Source organism: Heterocephalus glaber, unplaced genomic scaffold, assembly GCF_053883595.1.
Source record: "Heterocephalus glaber isolate CG9 unplaced genomic scaffold, H.glaber_assembly_v1.0 deba00001587, whole genome shotgun sequence".
NCBI lineage: Eukaryota > Metazoa > Chordata > Mammalia > Rodentia > Bathyergidae > Heterocephalus > Heterocephalus glaber.
The window spans coordinates 579642-601111 of record NW_028258365.1 but is presented as its reverse complement, the minus strand read 5'-3'; the positions used below and the strand labels follow the sequence as shown (position 1 = coordinate 601111).

Below are 21470 nucleotides of genomic sequence, written 5' to 3'. Positions count from 1 at the left end.
CAAATACCATAGAGACAAGTTCTAAGTAATTCCTGTGGCTGCTTCTAATCTGAGTATAGCTGGGGCTCTCTGCTCGCCCCTAACAGCCACCAGCTGTTTGTACTGCTGCCGGAAGAGAGATGTTGAGCTGGTAGACATCCACTAATGATATCTGTACTCATATTAAGGTCCTAGGGAAAAAGTGGCCTTTTTTCTCCCTTAATTGAGACCTGAAAGCATCAGATGGGAAATACAATGTGAGTGATTTGAGAATCATCACAAATATTTTCAGATGCTTTATATTTTTAGGATCTTAAAGCAAGGAAACCACCGGTGATGAGGAAGAACCACCACCCAAGCATTCAATTGGTAAGGAATTACGTCACATTACCGCTTTGAGAACACCACTCTAGGGGACCTGTATTCTCTGCTGACTAGTGCACAACTGGAGAACACTCAGTAACCCAAACAAACCTCCCCTGCCTGTTGGCACTGGGAGTCCTCGGCTACCAGTTGTGACAACCAGCACAAACACAGTGGAGAAATAGCTCAGCCACTTAGAAAACATCCATTCTGTGAGAAAACAACTGTCACGTGTTTGGGTCCAGATGGGAGGAAAGAATCCTGTTCCCATAGCCTCAGCCACACTGGGGAACTTGTTAGAAACGGGGGCCTGCCCAGAATACGTACTACACCAGAAACTCCACTGTGGCAGGGTCTAACATGAGCATTTTGGTTTTAGCTTGGGTTACTGGAGACTGAACCCAGGGCCCCCTCACTGGACTATATCCTCAGCCTTTTAAATTTTTATTTTATTTTCATTTTGAGACAGGCCTAAGTCACAAAAGCACCCAGGCTAGGCTTGAATTTGAGATCCTCCTGCCTCAATCTACCCAGAGTGCTGAGATCACAGGTGTTCACCACCACACCCAGCACATCAGTCCGAGTTTTAAAACTAAAGTCTGGTAGCCACTATCCTAGATATTCCCCAAGTGGCTGGCGTTGGAAGGACTCCGAGATCGACCAGCCTTACGCTTAACCCCGGGAGGGTGCTCAGTGTAGTTCTTCCAGCAAATGAGAGGGCTGTTTACAAAAGCTACACACTTTTCGCTATATTTACGGCGCAGGAAGTTGTTCTGTACTCAGAGGTCAAAGAGTTGCTTCCCCTTTTGGCCTCAACTGGAGAGCAAGTGGCCGATTGAGGATCAACTGGAGACCCGGCAGGGGTCGCTGCTGCCCAGGAAGAGAGGCTCCTCGAGCGTGGCTAGAGAAACCCAGCTGCTTTGACATCACGCTAAGCTCCTCCTTGCACGCACACATTATACACACACAAACATATACAGACACGCGCGCACACACACACGGGCCGCGCACTCCCCTCCGGAGCCGGCCCCTCCCGCGGCAAGTGTGCGACCCGCGCAGCCACCACGAGGCCCGGAGCGCAGCGTGCACGACCCTGCCCCGGGGGCTGCACCCGGACCCGCTCGCTCCAGCGCTCGGGGGCCGGGACCGAGGGCGCAGAGCCGCCACCCCTATGAGAGGAGAAGCCCGCGGAGCGGCGGGACGCTCGGCAGCCGTACTCCTCCGCAAGCTGGGGGCGCCCCCTCCCGTCCCACCCCCCGCTCGGCCGGGAAGCAAAATGCGGCCGCCGCGCTGTGCTTAAGAGGCGCCGGGGCCCGCGCCACCCGCTCGCCCGGAATCCGATCCCCGCGGCGGCCGCGCGCCCCGGCCGCGGCCCCTGGAGCCCGGGAGTGGGCGGCGGCGGCGGCCGGAGGAGGAGAAGCAGCGGCCGGGCTTGGCCGGGCCGGGGAGGAGGCACGGCCGGGGCGGGAGCGGGGCGCAGGGCGCGGGCAGGGACCCCGGCGGCTGGAGATGGCAATGTCTCTCATCCAAGCGTGCCGCAGCCTGGCCCTCTCAACATGGCTGCTTTCCTTTTGTTTCGTGCATCTGCTGTGCCTGGACTTCACCGTGGCCGAGAAGGAGGAATGGTACACTGCCTTCGTGAACATCACCTACGCCGAGCCCGCGCCGGACCCTGGGGCCGGCGGCGCGGAGCTGCGCACCGAGAAGTCCGAGTGCGGGCGCTACGGGGAGCACTCGCCCAAGCAGGACGCCCGCGGGGAGGTGGTCATGGCCAGCTCGGCCCACGACCGCCTGGCCTGTGACCCCAACACCAAGTTCGCCGCGCCGCCCCAGGGCAAGAGCTGGATCGCCCTCGTACCCAAGGGCAACTGCACGTACAGGGATAAAATCCGGAACGCGTTCTTGCAGAACGCCTCTGCCGTGGTCATCTTCAACGTGGGCTCCAACACCAACGAGACCATCACCATGCCCGATACAGGTGAGGGCCCTGGGGGTGCGGGGCGCGCGGGGGAGGGGAGCCCGGGAGCGTCCGGCAGCGCCCGCCTGCCTGGCCGCTCCTCTCTGCAAAGTCCGTGCTTCACGCAGGACGCGCCTCTGACCTGCTTAAGTTTTGCTCCGCGTTACTTCGGGGTGAGGGTGGGGAGGAGAGGGTTCCGAAGGGGAGCGGATTCACTGTGTGGCGGGCAGTGCAGGAGAGCTTGGCATAACGCCGCTCGGAGACAGGGTTCGCCCGGGTGGGCTGACTTTTCCAAGGAGAACTCGGGCTTTGGAGGACGGGACTCGGTATCGTGCTGGTTAGCGACAGGCCCCGCACCTGCTCGGAACCGGTGGATCTGATAACTCAGCCCTGCACTGGGGTATGCGCATCAGGTGTAGCCTTGCGTGCGCACTGGTCTATCCAGGGCACCTCTATCCGGAGGGGGGTAGGGTTACCTGCTAGCAGCTCCCCCGCCGCGAGTTGGCTTCTCCAAATTAGCTCTCAGCTCTTGGGGGAGCTGAATAAGTCTCCAACCCCCTTGCTGGGTCTATGCACATCATAAATAATATTAAAAGTACCGTTGCTCTGCCAGGCTGTGTCACAATGTGGCACGATGGGTAAATAATAACAGTCCTCAACCAACCAGGAAGAGCGAAGTGGACATAAACTTACAACTACTGTACTTTTCCCGTGTTGCATTGTGTCCTTCGCATGGTCGGGAGTTTATGCTGAAAGTTTTATTTCTGGGGAGAACGAGCGACTTCGACATAGAAAGAGTAAGCTTTTATGAATGGACACAAGTGTCGGGACTCGAGGTACATTACTACCCCAAAAGTCAACTCGAAAACACTTCGTGCCTGACACATGCAATATTTCTGTGGTAGGAAAAAAAAAAAAAAAAAGAACAACGATTATTCAGGTTGGCTGGCATAAGCTGGTAGCTCTAGCAAACTAGCCTTCTTGAATCCAGGGTTACTGCTGCCTACAGGTGCCTGAGAAATGAGCCCTTCTTTCTCCCAGAGCTCCCAAGGGGAAAAGAGGGCATAGAAATGAAATATGCCTTTTCTGAGTGGTGTAGCTTAATCAAAAGTACTGTTTTTCTTTAAAAGGCAGATTTTAATAAACAGGCTACTGAAATGGAACAGCAAGAGCTGGCTGCATTCGCACAGGTGTCCTCATTGGAACAAGTTTCCATTCTGAGGGCTCAGGTCACCTACTAGTGAGATCCGGATACAATTGGCTTGCCTCAGTAATCGTAATCGAAGCCGGCTGCTTTAGTCAAGGAACTTTGTCAACTTTAACACAAACAGGTGGGAGGGGAACCGTTAAGACTTAAACCACAGGCCAGAAAAAATGCAACGTGTTAATAAAGAGGAGAGGTAGTTTTTAGTTTTGTAGAAAGGTTACCATGCATCACTTTAGAAACATTTGATGCATATTTCCTTGAGCGAAACAGTTTTCTAGGGGACAAGATTGTCTAACCTTGAATCAGAAGAGTAGGACTTGAACTGGCTATCTCAGGATGTTAGAACTATGAAAGAGCACTTAAAGTCATGTAAAGTATCTTTAAAGCATATTACTTAATAATGAAAATTTAGATTCAAGAGGAGCGAAGGAGTTATGAAGGAGGTTTTCTTAACTTCCTTAAACTCTAATCTTGTCAGCTGGCATTAGAGGATTCTTTAAATGTTTCTTTCTGCATGAGCCTGAAATCTTAAACTAAGTTTCTTTGAGTACAAAGTAAGAGCATCATTTGTTCCTGTCTCAAAAGGTTTCCCAGAACTGCCAGCACATTGGATCAATTAATGGCTTGCCTGTTCTTAATGAAAGCAGTAAGCTGATTTTCCACACAAATCATGCTTGACACATAATGGGAATAAAAGGTTTGAAAGTTAGAGGCTAGAAGAATGTAAAGGAAATTCTAGCTCTGTTTCCAATGATGTGTTACTGTTACAGCTATGAAATTCCATGTTACCTTTTGACATTTTGCCACATTAGTTGGAGGTTGCATTGATTTCTAGTGTCTCATTATAAGGAGGTAACCCCTCCCTGGGCTCCCAAACTCTGACTGAATCTCAAATAGGGCAAGCATTGGTCTAGCTGTGAGTGTCTTCTATTTGGTTCCAGTATTTCAAAGCTTTACTTTTTGTAGCTAAATGCAAATCAGATTTCTAAATTCACTTTAAGAAATGCTATACACTTTAGATATTAATCAAATATTCTTATTGTGTAAGCTTGTGTTGCAGTATGCCACGAGACCATTATAGTTGTGGCCTTTTAAATTCAGTCTCCCAAACATTTAGAAAAATGAAAAAGCTGCTGCCAAATCACCTCTGTAGATCTTTGATTTTTGGAGCTGATGGCTTTCAGGTGAGAAGGTCTCGATTTGGAGGTATGCAGACTATCACATACTATTTGTGCATTTCCTGTGACATGACCCTACACCCAATATCTTGAAATTCAATAAAATAAAAATTATTTTCTTTTCTCTTTTATATAAACCCTTTCTTTCACTTTTTTCCTTCCCCATATAAATAGTTTTGAGTTCTTGCCACATTTGCAGTTATGATTTCTCGTTCACAAAGACAGATTCTCCTGGCCTGTCCTACTTGTTTTTCTTTACAACAAGTCACATTGTTTCTCCTACTATAAGCGGCCTTGAGATATAATTTACATACTCTTCAATTCAGTTACTTAAGAGTAAAACTCAATGTTCTTTGTGTATTGGCTGAGTTTTGTAGCCATCACCACTAATTCAAAAAAACAGAAACAAAAACAAAAACAAAACTGCTGTACTTGCTAGCAGTTATTCCCCTAACCTCCTATTCTAGTCAAACCCTAATCTACTTTGCATCTCTATATATTTGTCGCTTCTGTTCATTTTATATGAATGGACTCATGTATTAGACTTTTGTGACTGGGTTCTTTGTTTGCAAGGTCCGTTAAGATTGCAGTGTATGTCATTTTTACTTTTTACTGCCAAATATTCCATTGCACAGATACCCCACATTTTATTTATCTATTCATCCATTGCCTGGTATGTGTGTGACCCTAGGTTCAATCCCCAACACTGCAGAAACGAAACCTGTTCATCAGTTGACAGGCATTTAGGCTGCTTCCACTGTTTGGTTTTTATGAATGATGCTGCTATGAACATTTGTGTAGAAATTTTTGTGTGGCCATTTCTCTTGGGTATATTCCACCAAGTAGAATTTCTGGGTTGTATGGTAACTCTACAGTTTAACCTTTTGAGGAATTGTCAGGGAGTTGTTTTTTTTTCTAAAAGCAGCTAAGCCATTTCATATCCCCACCAGCAGTGCATGAAGATTCCAGTTTCTCTACATCCTCACCAATGCTTCTTCTTATGTCTTTTTTATTTTGCCATCCAAGTGGATTAGAAGTAATATCTTCATTGTGGTGTTCATTTGTATTTGCCTGAAGGGTGATAGTCACTTGCTAACATAATCTTAATTCATTCTCTGCTTTTCCTTTTGCTCCCCTTTCTCCTTATGCCAGTGCTGCATTGGCCAATGACTTTCAGCTCATCCATGTTTTATCGTAGAGAATAGAGAGAGGCGGTGATGCATGAAGAACATCTGCCTCTCTCTGGGGTGGAAAGAGTGGACCAGACATTTATATGTCCTCTTGAAAGGGATATGCATCTTCAGTGCAAGAGCAATCGGGAGATGTGAGCAAAAAGCTATCTGGAATGCAGCCTCCACCTGGTGGGAGCCCCAGAAGTAAATATATGGGTGCAGGCAGAGGCAGTGAGACTCCAGTTATCTCCTGGGAGCTGTCTCTTGATGCCTGCCTGGGAGCCTCCTTTCAGTGAATTCGAGGAAAGTGGTGATATCAGAAATGTCTGGAGGCAGTTTAGAGGAGTGGTTAACTAGGAACACAGCCTGGAGAACTGGCTCCTTGGCTTTGTGTCCTGGCTCTGCTACTTTCTCATTGTGTATCTTTTTTTTTTTTTTGGTACTGGGGATTGAACTCGGGTCCTTGCACTTGCGCAGCAGGTGGTGAAACCACTGAGCTAAATCCCTGGCCCATCACTGTGTCTCTTTGAGCAAGTTATTCCACCTCTCAAGGCTTGAGTTTCCTCATGTGTGATGTGGGGGTAGTAGTATCCAGCTCAGTTGCTCGCTACGTGAATTAAATGGGTTAATGCCTAGGTAGCGTCAGTCCACATCTGTAACTGGCGCACAGTAGCCAATGTTAACCTTACAGGCAGTGAGGTCATTGACACACAGTGACATAGAGGGGCCGCAGGCTGGCCCGTCATTACTCAGAGGCTTAGTGAGGCCCTGGGAGCCTTGAGAATGATTCTTTATTTGCCCTGTCATGTTTTAGAGACCTGAACAGCTATGCCTGTTTCAGTTATGGCCTCAGTGACCAGAGAGGGTGTTTTAGTTCCCTCTACTGATGGGTGAGCATCTTAGGGTTCTCCTGTTGCATTTGTGCTTTCTCTTGGCTGAAATGCAAATGCAGTATGACACGCTTGGTAAATCTGTGTGTTGGCTATCTGTGTGTCTGAGTTTCAGTGTGGAGGAAGTGATAACATTTTCTTTTTTCCCCTTTGAGATAGCGTGCTATCTTTTTGTCAATTACCAGGGCCTAGTTAAGAGGGAAGTAAACCTCTAGCTGTAGAGGAAGCCCTTTTGAGTGAATGGATTCCTAATAGGGATGTGGAGATGGAGGAGGGGAGAGAAAGGATGGCAGAAGAAACTACTGTGAGGACAAGCTCAGCCCTTGGGAGGGGCCCAGCGTGGAGGCCAGTCATGAACTCTAGACTTCTCCAAGGTTGGAGGAGACCAAACAGAGGAGACTGTGTCCTGTTCAGGTGTGTGCTCTCAGTTTAATTCATGGGCTCATGCTGGCTTTATGGCCCATTCTTTAGTTACTAAAATGGGCCTTTGCCTTCACCTCTGCAATGGAATTGGCTGCTTTAATTTTTTCTGAGCTTATGTGTTTCTAAAATATCTATGTACACTTTTATTCTTCTTTTTCCAGTAAGTTTTATTCTCTTTTTCAGCATACTGTAGCACTGTCTTTGGGTAGCAATAATACTGACCCAGTGCCAGGCATCTCTAAGTACTTCATGTGTATTATTTAAATTCTCACAGTACTCTGAGATAGGTACCCTTCTTATCCCCAGTTCCTAGAAAACAGGGTTAACAGAGGTGACTTGGTTGTAGAGGCGGTAAGTGGTAGAGCAGAACTTGCAGACCCAGGCAGCCTGTCTGCTGAGTCTGATGCCCTGGCTACTGCTCCCTGGGCCCTCTCAGCCTGAAAGGCTACTGTGCAGACCAGGTGTGGACAGTGATTTCTTGATAATGGGTACAGGGCAGGGGCGATCTGAAGCTGACTCCCGGTGAGGACTGTGGGCACACGCATTGCTGCCTGAGGTCAGCGTCTCTGCAGTGGAGAAGCTGGACTTTATGTCTGCTCTTTCCTCTCCCACACCTACGTTTTACTCACCACTGAGGTTTGGATCCGTCAGTTTTTCTGTTTTTACCTTGGCCTGTTTTCTCCTTTATAAAATGTGAACTTTGGACAAAATGATCTTTAGGAAGTGTTTGAACTCTTACCCTGTATTCCATGTGTAGTAAGAAAAAACCAGGATATATCTATAAGATTCAAATTTCTGGCTTCTCTTGATTAGAAATCCTGCGATAGGAGCCCATGTTCCTGCCTGGCAACAAGTGGCTGGCAGTTTGCATGGGTGTGTGTCTCTAGTCAGCCCAAGCCCCCAGCACTGTGGTGGCTCTTGGGCCTCCTGCCCTATTTATTTGTGTTCCCTGCCTCAGGCCCAGAGTCTGTGTGTGGGGGACCCCATCTGTAAGGACTAAGGATGCAGGGTCAGTAAGAAGTTGTAGAAAAGCAAAGGAAAAAACATTTATTAAGGTCAAAATGTTTAGAAACGGAAGAGGTTACTTTTCGAGGTTAGGCTCTCTGAGGTCCAGAGTGAAACTGACTGAGAACATTGTAGAGGGGATGATCCCAGCGGGTGACATCCTAAGGGCTCCCCAAGCCCGAGAATATGGGTACATGAAGTATTTAAGAAACTTACTGGAACAGCCTCAGTTCCCATTTCATTTCTCTCCTGAGATATATACAGAAACTGTCATTTATACTTGGTCTTAATTTCCCATACCCAGACAACCCTGCCTTTCCCACTCTGTAAGTATGTGTGTATTTATTTATTTTGCCCCAGGCTGTACCTCTTCCCGTGTCTCTGGACTGGCAGACAGCTATCTCAGAGCCAGGAATTCCAGCCTGTGTTATGAAAAGCCATAATTCATCCTAAGTGTTAAATAACATTCTTGTCAGTGTAACTTAATAAGGCCTGGGCATTTCAAGAAACTGAATGACTTGTTTACACATTTCCAGTTGTAGAAATACATATCTCAGGGATTTGGAAGGAATTCTACCTTCTTAATGATCTTTATTAAGAATTTGATCTGTATCTCTCCAGGTGCTTTTCTTCTTAAAAATTTCTTGAACTTTTAAGAAACAAAGCAATTTTATGGCCATGAAATCTGGAGAACTTTCTAGAACCTGGAGCCTTTTATTCATTGCTCATTAGTGTTTTCGGAAAGCAGTGACTGCCTCTGATGCAAAGTTAATTTGTTAGAAACCTCTCCACTTTTGGAAAGAAGGTGCTTGATCTTGGTATTTTAAAGAATTTAGTATTTTGACAGCTTTCAAAAGTCTTTAGTTTATTCCTAGAAGAGACACTTCATCTTGTGCATACTCCGAAGAGAAGCTCACTTATTGCTGAGTGACTGGTTACCTTGGTGCTCTGTGTATTTGATAATACAAAGTGAGAGACGCTGAATTTGAATTAAAATGAAATTCACATCTTATTCAGATTATCTCAAATCCTGAGAGCTTTGTTTATACATAATATAAAACCCAGAGAAACAAGGCAGAGTTGTATTTTATGATGATTGTAAGTCACAATTACATATGGAAACCTTTTTATAGTTATAACATTTAATCTCAAACTTTGAGAGATTAATCACTTCACAGTTTAATTTATATAGAATAAATGTGCTGTATATATTGAAGCCAAACTATTAATAATCATGGTTAGACCTAACTCTTGCGTTTTTCTATAATAAAACAGGAAAATTGAGTATTTACTGTTTCAATTTTGTGACTATAAATCGATCTCTATAACTAGCCTTTATTTTTGATTCCATGATACATACCGATATTTAGAAAAACTTTTTCTCTTGAAGTATTATTTGTCAAAAAAAATTAAACCCTACTCATTGGGTGGTTGGGCATTTTCATGTTCAATGCATGAACATATTTCACAGTTGAAATAAATCAGGCACACAAGGTAAAATTCCATATGGTTTCTCTTATATGAAAAACCCAAAATGTAGATAACAGGAAACTTTGAAACCTTTTGCAAAATAGGAAGAGGACAAAGAGATGGAGTAGAGGGAACATAAAAGATTTAAGATATATTATCAAGAATTTAGTATGTGTACGTGTACTGACTCCCTACAATGAATGTAATTATGAACTGCAAATGTGTACTACTAATAAAAATTAAAAATAGGGATTTCAAAAACAGATCTTTGAAATTGTGTATGAAATGGCTCATTTGTATCCTTTTCAGAAAGGGATATGTAATCAGTACACATAGGTTAGGTTTTCAGGAAATATGTATATATATATATTTTAATTAAATTCTTTTATTGGTACATTGTAGGTATACAGCACAATTACATTTCTCATTGGGAATTGTACCTTTACATAATGCATCTTGGTTCTTATTTTTTCCCCATTCCTAGCCCTCCCTTCACGCCCTCCACCCTTCCCTATTTACAAAGACTTTAAGGAAATATTTTGTTTATTAGCCACATCAGCCTGGTATCTCTCCCTCATAAACAGCTTTTTTTTTCTGGTGAGAAATGAACCCAGGACCTTCACACTGAGCTACGTATTCATTCATCCATCCATTTATCCATTCATCCATTCATCCATCCATCCGTCCATCCATCCATCCATCCATCCATCCATTCATCCATTCATTCATTCATTCATTCATTCATTCATTCTAGACATGGTCTTGCGAGGTCACTGAGTTGCCTCACCTGGGCTTGAACTTAGCCTCTTACTTGCATCTACTTTACACTTATGGACAAGGCAGAGACTTGAGGTTTTTTTGTAGAGGTTATCAGTGAACACACATAAGTGCCTCTTTTTCCCTTTAACTTTTTTTCCTGGTCCCCCTTTTTTACATAAGCTCTTCCTGTGGCTATTCTATAGCCATGAATTGACTAAATCTTCATTAGAAAACTAATTACAAATGGTCCAAGGAACAGCAGAAGAGAAAAAAATGTTTTCCTTTTCATTCACGCGGAAGGTGCCTGGAATGTCCTCCCAGATGCCCATGGGAGGGCCACCTCTTCAGCTCCCTTCCCTGTGCAGCCTCGCCACTCTGTTGACAAAAGCAGTGTCCCCTCCTCACTCAGCACACGCTTCAGATCCTTGTTCTGTTTTACTGACCGTTCACAGTTTTTGTTCACAGTTAAGTTCCCCTAGTCTAAAAAGGGCCTTGGCACATGGAAAGTGCTCAGTATCTACTGTTAAATAACCCTGAGATGCAGCCAGTTGGACTATGTTAATATGTCACTCCCTAATTTCATGACAAAGTATAATTCCATGACCTTACACATTTTTTTGTAGTTTTTGGCTCAAATAGATAAAGTCAGGGAGAGTCTAATTTGAGTCTCTTCTTATAAATATGTATCAGGAAAGCTGATCCCTGGTTCCCATCCTTGATCTAAAGGGAGAAAGACCTAGTGAAAATACAGTTGGAGGACATAGAGTTTAAAAAAAAATGTGTAATCACATGTAATTCTGTGCATGTGTTTATTGTCCTGCAGCTTTAAAGATAAATATATAATATATTTCTTATTTTAAATGAAATACATATGCCGCATAGAAAAATTGGAAAATGTAGAACATTTATCAAGAGCGTGGAAGGTAATAAAAACTATCCATAGCTGGGGGCTGAGTATAGCTTAGTGATAGAGCACTTGCCTAGCATATGCAAGGCTGTAGGCTCCGTCCTCAGTGGCAGGGAAGAAAAATTATAATCCAACTACTCTATCTACTTACTTCATTGTATTATATGTATTTACTTTTAGCAAATTAGAAAAGTATTGTTTCTATATATTGTAGCTCCTTAAAATTTAACAGTATGTTTTGAAATCTCCTTAGTGCTTCTTCCATGATATTTCAGCAATGTTTCCACTTTTCTCTTACATAAACAGTGTGTCAGTAAACATCCTTAAGTAGCTAAACATAGGTGCATACGCATGATTGCTTCTTAGGTCAAGTTCCAGAACGTGGATTCGTCAAAGGCTCTTTGTGTGCACCTGTGGGCAGGTATGTATTTCTTCATTAAATAGCCTTTCAGTGGAGTCTAATAGATGTAAGCTTGTTGACTAGTATTACACTCTCATGGAGGAGAAAAACATGCCAATCACTGGTAGTGGTGCTGCTGCTGCAGGTCCTACCTCAGCTTTTCAGACTCACCATGCTTTAAGCTAGACTAGTTTGGCAGCTAAGGTAAGACAGGAAGGAGGAGAATCAGATACCTGGGTGACAAGAGTCAACAGGACAGTGAGTGCCGAGGCCCCCTGCCTGTTCTCTTACAACAGGGGTTGGGGAAGTTGAACTCAAATTGAAGCAGCAGTTAGGGAAACTCGGGTTGCCGTTGTGGTTGTGCCTCAGTGGGCTTTATATTGTAAGTCATTTTCCTCCTCAGGATCACATTTGCTTTCATTTAAAAATGATGATCCCGAGCCTCCTGGAGGGAATCTTGATTTAGATCAGCTGCTTTCCATACCGATTGCACTTTGGAAATACCCAGGGACTTTTAAACTAATGGCTGCTTGAGTCCCACCTCCTCAGTCTAAGTCATTCTGTTGGGGTGTGAGAGGGCTCCCCCCAGATGATTCTAACACACAGCCAGGGTTGATAGCCACCACGTTCAGTGAATTGAAAGCCCCTTCAAGTTCTTTGTGGTGGTTGTTGCTCAGTGACGTTTTATTTCCACCAGTAAAATTTATAATCAGGAAAAATGTCATGCAGTTCAACTCCCCTCCTCTCATTCCCCCATCCCATCCTATATGTCATCTGATTGTCAGTTTCCACACTACTTGGGTATGCTTATTACTTTTAAATTTTTTAACTGAGGCAGACATACAAAAATTGTACATATTATGGGTACCATGAGATGTTTCAATACATGCATACATTGTGTAATGTCAAACGCAGGTTATACATGTCTATCTCCTCAAGCATGTATCATTTCTTTATGGTGAAAACATTCAAAATCCTTTCTACCAGCTTTTCAAAACAGGCAGTACATTATTGCCATCTGTAGTCATCCTACTACACAATCGTACATTAGAACTTCTTGCTTCTAACTGTATCTTCCTACCCATTGACCACCCTTTCCCCATTCCCCTCCCCCAACTCTTATCAAATTTTTGTATCAAATGATTCTTTATTATTTAAAGAAGTAGTGGTTTCTTCTTTAAAGTTATCAAAACCTTGCATAAAAAGTAGTTTTAAAAAGTTCTCAAGGATTATACTGATTAAAAACTAGGATGGTATGTATAATATTATTGCAATCATGAATTCATGATTCACTAATAACAGCTGGATTTTGGAGGCCACCAATAAGACCAACAAGTAGAAAACACAGCGAGTATGGGAAAGCATACAGGCTTCTGGGGAGCCATCAGAATGGCTACAATAATGACTGAAATGATTATACATTTTCAAGCAAGTGAAATTTCAGTTATATGCTAAATGCTGATATTTTGATTGTCGTCTTTCAGTCTTGAGAGGTTGACATACAGTGTTGTTTTTACCAAGTAGGAGGAAGGCCTGTTTTATTCACTGTGGTTGTCATTACCCCTTTGGGAGGAAGAATAGGTAATGCTGGAAAGGACCAGAGCCTGACACAGTTATTTGCCTAGGGAGACATAAAGCAGTGTGAGGCTGGAGGTAGAGGTGTGCAGTCATTCAGTCAGCTGGTGGGGTGAGGTTCCAGCTTTCTAGGATGTGAAGGGCAATGGGAAGGGAGCCACCAAGAATTGCAAGTCTTGCTGGGCAGTGGAGTGGGTCTGGAAGCTCGGAAAGAAAGTGTTTCACCTCACACTTGGAGTTCTCACCCCTAAAATGAGCCTTTCATGTTACCCATCAGAACTGTTGTGGACTCTTGATATGTGATTCAGTGAAGGGGCATCTAGTAAATGTGAACTGTAATTATAGTCAAGTGAAACATATTCTGAACTCCCATCTTCCCACCAGCCTTGTCACCAGCTGAGTCTAAGCAGTCACAATCCCTTGCCTGGCCTGTTGCTATCACCTCCAGCTGGTGTCCAGCTTCTGTTCCTGCCCCCCGCAGCCTGTTTCCCAGTCAGCAGACAGAATGAACTTCTAAAAAGTACACAGCAGAGGCAGTCACTCCCACACTCAGACCTTCCAGGGGCTTGGCATCCTACTTGGAACCAAGTTGAGGGCTTGGCCTTGCCCTTGCCCTTGCCCAGGGCCCTAGCTGATTTGGCCCGACGCTTTCCAGGCTCCTCCTCCTGCACCGCCCTTCCTCATTCCTTCCCAGTCCCTCTTGCTTTCTTGATGCTCCTCAAATACCCCGAACTTGCTTCTACCTCAGGGCCTTTAGGAACTTTTTCCACATTTTCATAAATAGAATTAAACATTCCCTTTGGCTCCGAAGATATTTGAGAATGACCCCCAAGCAAGTATATATAGTAGTCATTGATCCAATTCTCTCATATTTAACTCATTATTTTTTAAATTAAGTTAGTTATTTTTTCACTGTACACTGGGAAGAGGAGGGTATCTACTGGTGAAGTACAACCTGGTAGCCCTGGAGAATCATGGGGTTTTCTCTAATGAGCAGGGAGTATACCCCGTTGGCACTCTGGACTTTCACATGCTCTCCCCAGACGTTTCCATGGATCACCGCTTCACACCCCCTTCTGTGCTTGGTTGCCTCCTTCATCAGGCCATGTTGAAGAAAACTCTCATCTGCTCTTCATTCTCTTATTGTCTTATCACTCCTTGGAATATTTGTATTATTTCAGTCATTATTTACTCCATTGCCCCTTTCTTTCCTATGAAAATATAAACCCCATGAAGGCAAGATAATGGTCTTGTTATTAGCTCTGTTCCCAGAGTCTGGCGAGAAAAGGCATCTGGTAAGTGACTGTTGAAAATATGAAGGAATAACAGAATTCTCGGGGCCACTGCTTACTCACGGAATGAAATACAGTGGACCCTTGACTTCTGAACTCAGTTCGTTCCTGAGAGCTGGTTGTAACTCAGGTTGGTCAGTTGAAGGCTCAGGCTCCTCTACACAGCCTTCAAAGCCTCTCTCCTGTACATGAGCAGATCTCAGTGTCCTTAGAGAGACACTGGCCCAGGATTTCTCAACCTCACACAGGAAAGGATGTAGGTTATGTTCCTTCCAGAACTCTTTAAGGGTTAAATCTGTATCTGAGACCATCTGGAAGCACAAGAGGCCAGCATATGGGTTGTAACCCAAGACTTTGTTCATAAGTTAAAACTAAAATTTCAGTCATAACCCAAGTTGTTCATGTGTCAGGCCAGTCATAGCTCAAGGGACCACTGCAGTGGGTTTATATTACATGTAATTTTTTGCCTTCTATTGAAGACAGGATTTAATTTGAATAATTGAAAATTTGATTCCATGTCCTATGCATAGCGAAGACATTTTTGTTGGGACTGGGCTAAGGGAGTCACCTATTGATATGAAGTTAACCCCTAATAAGATACCTCTTATTCTCTTATTTGGCCCTTTCCACCTGCTAAGAACAGAGAACTAGGAAAAGATGGTGGCCCTGGGCCCTTTCTCTTTGTGCTTCCCTTTAGAGATGATGGCGGGCCAGGAGCAAGAAGCTAGTCATTATTTCCTGAAATCTTCCCCTACTTCATGCTAGTGTTTCTGAGGAGAAAGGATGGCTGTTCCATAGCAGCTGCAACCAAGTGCTTCTGTGCCTGTCCTTAGGAATTTTGCTTGGAGTTCTGCAATGGGATTTTTAAATAACGTCCTTTGGAGTCAGCTGATGTCAAACACAGAAAGACATTTGAAAAAAGTAGCTGGTCATGGTACTGGGTGCCTGGGTGAACTTCCCGGGCTTTGGGCATCTGGTAGACCTTATGCTTCAGGGAGCCTTTAGTGTAACTAGAAGGAAATCATACAGATTAATAGTAAACCCTACTTATGCAGATATATGTATGTATCTGTTATTCTGTGTAAACACTACTTCATTCCAGAAGAATTTAAAGTCAGTAGGGCAGGAAGAAGGATGTCAGGATACTTTCAAATGAAGAAAATTGCCACTGAAAAATGACCAGTGAGGTATGTCAGGTCGTGACCTTTTGGAAAATGAGAGAACTATGAAAAAAAAAGCTCAAGTTTTCTGCTTAAGTCAGAATAAGAATAGTGGCATTAGTGAAAGCAATTTTCCTGTTATACTAATTGAAGTTTGCTTTGGAATGAATTTAATCTTTCTATATTTTCATTCTTTTACTTTTTGGCTATGAAGAACTGTATGCACAGATATTTTGAAGCAATTAGGTGATATCATTGTCATTTTAATAGGTCTTCCTTATAGATAAGTAAGTTGGCATCATTATTTTGATGTTCTTCCCTTTCATAAATGTTTATTGTGTGAAACTGATTCTATTTTATTTGGTTTATTTATCCTGTTGTTTTCCCTGCTAGCCTGTGAGCTTCATGGGTGAAGGTGTTTTGTGCATCTGGCCCTCCTAGACTGGTAACTGGCATAGGTTTCATGAATGAGTGCCCGTCTGTGGTGATATTCTATAATTTCTCTGATTAATCATGGTCTATCTTGATGCCCTTATCCTGGTGGTAGGCTCCTGACTTTTTTAGGCCAAGTGTTTAAAGGAGGTGATCAACCTCCCTGGGACCCTCCTTGCAACAATGCCTTTCTCAGGAGAGACAGTTGTTGATGCTAGATTCTAATCCAAATCTTACAGATTAAAAACTCATTAGCTTTTTTCATTCTCTTGACCTATCAGGCTATCTTGAAAATCTCTTCACCCAATTAAAACTCCATTCTTTTAAATTAGAAAGTCTTACTCTTTTTAATACAACTAAATGCTTATAATTTGAAGTTAATCAACTCTCCTTTATTGAAATACTATTTAAGTAGTAGATTATTACTCATTAAAAGCCTTTGGTGTTTAAGTTTGTTAACTTAGTCACAGTATAAAAGATACATTATAGGCAAGAGGGGGAAAGGCCATTTTCTTTAGTGAAGCTAATTAGAATTCATCTTGAACCATGCACAACCATGAACTGCTTGACATTTTGGTATTTAGTCTTTGAAAAGTTGGCATATTATTATGGCAGTACAGTTTGTGAATTTCAGAAGGAGTGGTATTTTGGCATTAAAATGAAATTTATGAGTAGGTGAAGATATTGGAACAGTGCATGGTGTCACTGTTATGTTAAAACAGTTGCAGTTCATTGACTCATGGAAATATGTTCTGCTGTTTCCTGTTTGCAATTTATCACATTTACCACTGGAACAATTTAAATAAGAAAACAGAGACATACACAGCTCAAACTTCGGCCCTTGGTAACTCAAATAGGGCAGTGCCTTTGCAAAGGAACAGTGGCACTGAAGTAAGCATGAATGTGGTGACCATCATATTGCTAAAAGAAATGTGTTGCCATGCAAGGAAACTGACTTGAGGCTCATTGTCATGAAGACTGCCATATGGTTATGGGACTCCCAAATCCCATTCATCTCTTTTGAAGAACAAGAATTCCTGGTTAAGGGTCATACTACTTTTCTATAGATAGTAGGAAGTTTGAGTTAGATACTGTCTTGACACTATGTTATTTATAAGTGTAGAGTTTACCATCACTTCAAGTGATCCAGGTGGGGAAAATCCAAGATTATCCAAAAGTTGTTGTGTGTGATTGCCAGGGTCACAGGGCAGAAGGGTTGAAACACAAGTAGATATGAGGTCGTCTTCTCCACCTGCTACAGACTGTTGTCTAAGCAACCCACTGGATGGTCATTCAGACCAGGCACAGGATCATGTAGAGTCTGGGCATGAGCTCCCCAGGGATGAGAGCTCTGACCGAGGGACTTAAAGTAAGATTTCCAGATGATGGTGGGGAGCCATTCTGTGAGGGATAGGTTTGCCACTCGAATAGCCACGGAGCCCTGGTTGTCATGCACTCTAGCTCCCCTTCCCTCAGGAAACCACACTACTAAGGAAAATGCTCTCATTTTTCTAATAAACCGAAGCATCCTTCCTATAAGTCACCCCTTCCAGTTCCAGGCTAATGTATTAATGTCACATCTTGCTTGTAGGGGAACTCAGATTGAATACATATTAGAAGGAAGAAAATGACTGCTCTTTCTGGACACTCAGGCCCTAGGCACTGCACAGGTGTCTCCCGAATTTCCAGAGCAAAGCTTAGATTGGAATCCAGATCCATATAAATTTCAAGTGTGTCTTGGAACTTTATTTTCTAATTTTTATGTCTCAATGTATTTTTTTATGAGAAAAAACAAAAAATTCCTTAAAGCTGATAAGTTGTTTGGAAATACTGTTTCCCACAAAAAATAGGTACCTGGATAATTTGCACCTGTTACTGGATTTACTGTATATTTGAACCAATCCAGTTTGATTTTTTGTTGCACAAGAAAAACTTTATATTGAAGTGTGAAGTTTAAATTAACATGGATTTGATTATTCTACAAGTCAAACTTTACCTCCTGTGGATATGGTAATGTCTTTAATATATGATAGTCCTTGTCTGTATACAGTATTTAGTTACAATTTTCATAGAATGATTTATTCCCATTAGTAAAAAATGATGGTTCTTAGAGAATTGAGTCAAGCTCCTGCTGCCTGTTGAACTAAAAGGTCTATGCAAATTTATACCACTGACTGTTAATTTGAGTTCTATAAATAAAGCATTCTTTTAGATTTCTCCTACTGTGATTTTCCTTAATTTGTAGATTACTATTAACTTGTACAAATGAACACTGAATTCCATTTATCTGAAAAATATTATTTCAAGGTCACAATAAAAGGGTGACACTATTAGAGTCAGGAGAATTAAAAATAAGTGTATACACACGAATGCAAAGTACATAGTTTAGTATTTCAGTTGGGATTGGATAATGCGTGATTCATGTAATCCCAGAAAGTTTTATTTGCACATTAAATTGCTGCAGCCTTGATTTTAAATAAGATTTTCTTTAATTGCATTTGTGGATCCTCATTCTCAGTAATACATTTGTCTATTTTTAGTGTTCCCTTTTGTTTATTTTAACATAAATCCTAGTGCTTGCACTTGGAAGAGTCTTATTAGAAAGCTTTAGTATCCTTTCACTTTTTTCCACATATACTTTGCTGTTTTGCCTTCTGCACAAATCTTCACAGTTGCAATAACCCAAAAAGGTCTCCACTTTACAAGTTTCTGCTTTACCTATATATCAGTGTACTTACCACTTTTTTTCTGACTGTACCATTAAAATTGCCCATATATTACTTAAAATATTTTTTAATTAACCACCAGTACAAATCAGACTTTACTGATGGGAAAGATTTTAGAGATCATGAGAGTTTACCACTTTATTGATTAAAAATATGAATTAATCAGTTTGTTCTACCCCCCAAAACACAAAACCTCATGAGTTTATTGCCTTACTTCAGCCCACACAGCAGGTGAAAAGCCTAAGTAGGAGGTGAACTCACTTGGATGTCACCTGGGAAGAGTTTAGAGCCTACTTCCTCTGGGTCAATGTTTTTCAGCTTTGGCACTATTGACTTTCGGCCTGATGATCCTTTGCTGCCCTTTACAGGGTAGATTTTGTGAGGCCTGGTTAGTTTCTCTCTGTCCTTAGTCCAAGGACAGGGCCCTTCTCATGCTTTACCAGATACCCCTTCTTGATGATGCTGAGCAGCAGTTTCTGTCCTCAGTACTCAATACCAGAATCACCGATGGGTTCTCAGCCTCCTAATAGTTGCCTTTGTATGGAGCTCGAAGCATTTACCCTAGTGATGAGCAGCTTAGGGCCTGTTTGCAGGGAGCTGATCAGGGCAGAATTCTTTTGAAAGATTTAACCTGTCCCCAGTCCTTCCATATCTCTTCCTGACTGCCATGAGGTGAGCAGCTTTCCTCCGCTGCACCCTTCTGCTATGATCCTTCTGCCTTGGTCCCAGCTGACCATTAACTGAAACCACAAGCCCAAGTAAACCCAAGAGGTTCCTCCTTTAAGTTGTGCATATCAGGCATTTGTCTCAGCAGTGGCAAACTGACTAATAGACTAGGATTGCCCTAAGGTAGTCCAGATACCATATTATTTTCAAAATGCATTTTAAATACCACCTCTTTTCCGAAGAATTTCCTTATAATTCTGTCTAGACATGAACTCTTCCTTAGTTGTGCTCTGATAGCCTTTTAATCTGTACTTCTTTTAAAGTAGTTCTCATGTTTTACAATGAAGCTTACATTTGTATATATTGCTCATTAAATTTAAAATACCTCAAGGACAGGATAAGTCCTTATTTATCCTTGATTCTTTCTCACACCTTTTACAATGACAGGAATTTATACAAAGCCGATGCTCAGAATACGTTTTCTAGAGTTGAAATGGCTGTAGAATTCCAGACTAGGTAGTGGACTTCTCAACAAGTTTGGAACTGGAATTTATGATACAAACTGTTGATGTAGTGGGAACAAAGAGATCTTGGCCGTGGTATTGTATTGTTTGGAATAAAATTGGATTGTGGGCTAAAGAGCAAGACAACATAATCAGTTACATTTTTCTTCTTAATTGTATTTGATGAAATTCTCATTATCACTGTCGTTCATTCAGTATTATGTATCTTTCATTGTATTATGTGCTCTTGCATAGATTATCTCACCCAGTCACCTCCGAAACTTGGGGTTAGGGTTGTTATTCTGACTTTACAGATGAAGTTAATAAATTTAAGCAACATGCCCCAAGTCACATCCTTAGTTTACTGGCAGAACTGGGACTTGAGCCCTAGGGAAATTCCAGAATCTAAGCTACAGTGGTTAAGGCTACATATTATGGGATAGAGCTCTGTTCTTGTGCTACAGTTAACTATTAAAAAGAACACAAGTCAGTGTAATCCCTTTCAGTGACATACACAGATATTTATTTAGCTTGTTATGTAAATTCACTGAAATGGCAAATCTCATAACATACAGAGTCTCAATTTTAAAAATCTCGAATGGAAATAAATATGCTGCTTATTAAATTTCAGTGAATTAAAATGACACTAATTTTAAGATATAACAGATATACATTAGAAAAAAACAATGTCACAAGTTTGACATATCTGTTACTGACTGTAAGAAGCACTCTGATTTTAGAAATGTTAAAAGTTTTTTTAAAAAAAAATCTTCTTGACTTTGCTAAAATATGTTCTAAGTTCTTTTGTGTGAGAATTTTGAGATTCTATAGAGCACTTAGCACAGAACCTGGCACAAAGGAAGTGCTAAATTACTATTAAATATATAACTATAGACTCTTAATGATACACAGTACATAATCCAAAAAACCCTGTGTAGCCAACAATGGAGAGACAAGGAATTTACTGAAATCAAATATGTAATACTAAACTAGAAAAAAGGTTGCAGAGAACACTGAAGAGGATGCTGGTACAGAGTAGACTGTATGAGTCTTAGTCCTTCTGGTTGGAGGAGCCTTGAAGGAGGCTGTCTTCTCCTCTAGTTGTAAGCACATGTGTTCCCCTAGGTCAGAAGCTGCCAAGATCTGAGCTAAATTTGGAGTGAGTGCTTTCACGCTTTTCTTCCCTGAGTGATCTGCTAAGAGGGAACTGCAGAGTCTCCCTGTGAGATGATCACTGGGGACGGGAACTGGAGAGTCTTAATACAATGTGAACCATGCAGACTAGAATAGAAAATGTGATTGACTTGCTGGAATTTGTCAAAAGACAACCAGAAGATCAAAAAGAACAGAGTGAACAGCTTCTCTGCTTTTGCCTTAATGCCATTTTAATGATTTAACAAAAGAAG

The 21470-nt window shown here is 42.2% G+C and overlaps 1 protein-coding gene across 4 annotated transcripts in view; it reads left to right on the top strand.

The window, feature by feature from the left end:
- The first annotated feature begins 1281 nt into the window (after positions 1-1281).
- Rnf150 (ring finger protein 150) overlaps positions 1282-21470 on the top strand; it is a 253750-nt gene continuing 233561 nt past the window's right edge. Inside the window, exon 1 of one of the 4 annotated variants that reach the window (XM_087193330.1) lies at positions 1282-2320. In XM_087193330.1, coding sequence (XP_087049456.1) covers positions 1852-2320 — 469 coding nt within the window. In that variant the 5' untranslated portion in view covers positions 1282-1851. The remainder of the gene's footprint in view (positions 2321-21470) is intronic. The other 3 variants (XM_021247717.2, XM_004868892.4, XM_021247716.2) reach the window with 3 other exon arrangements.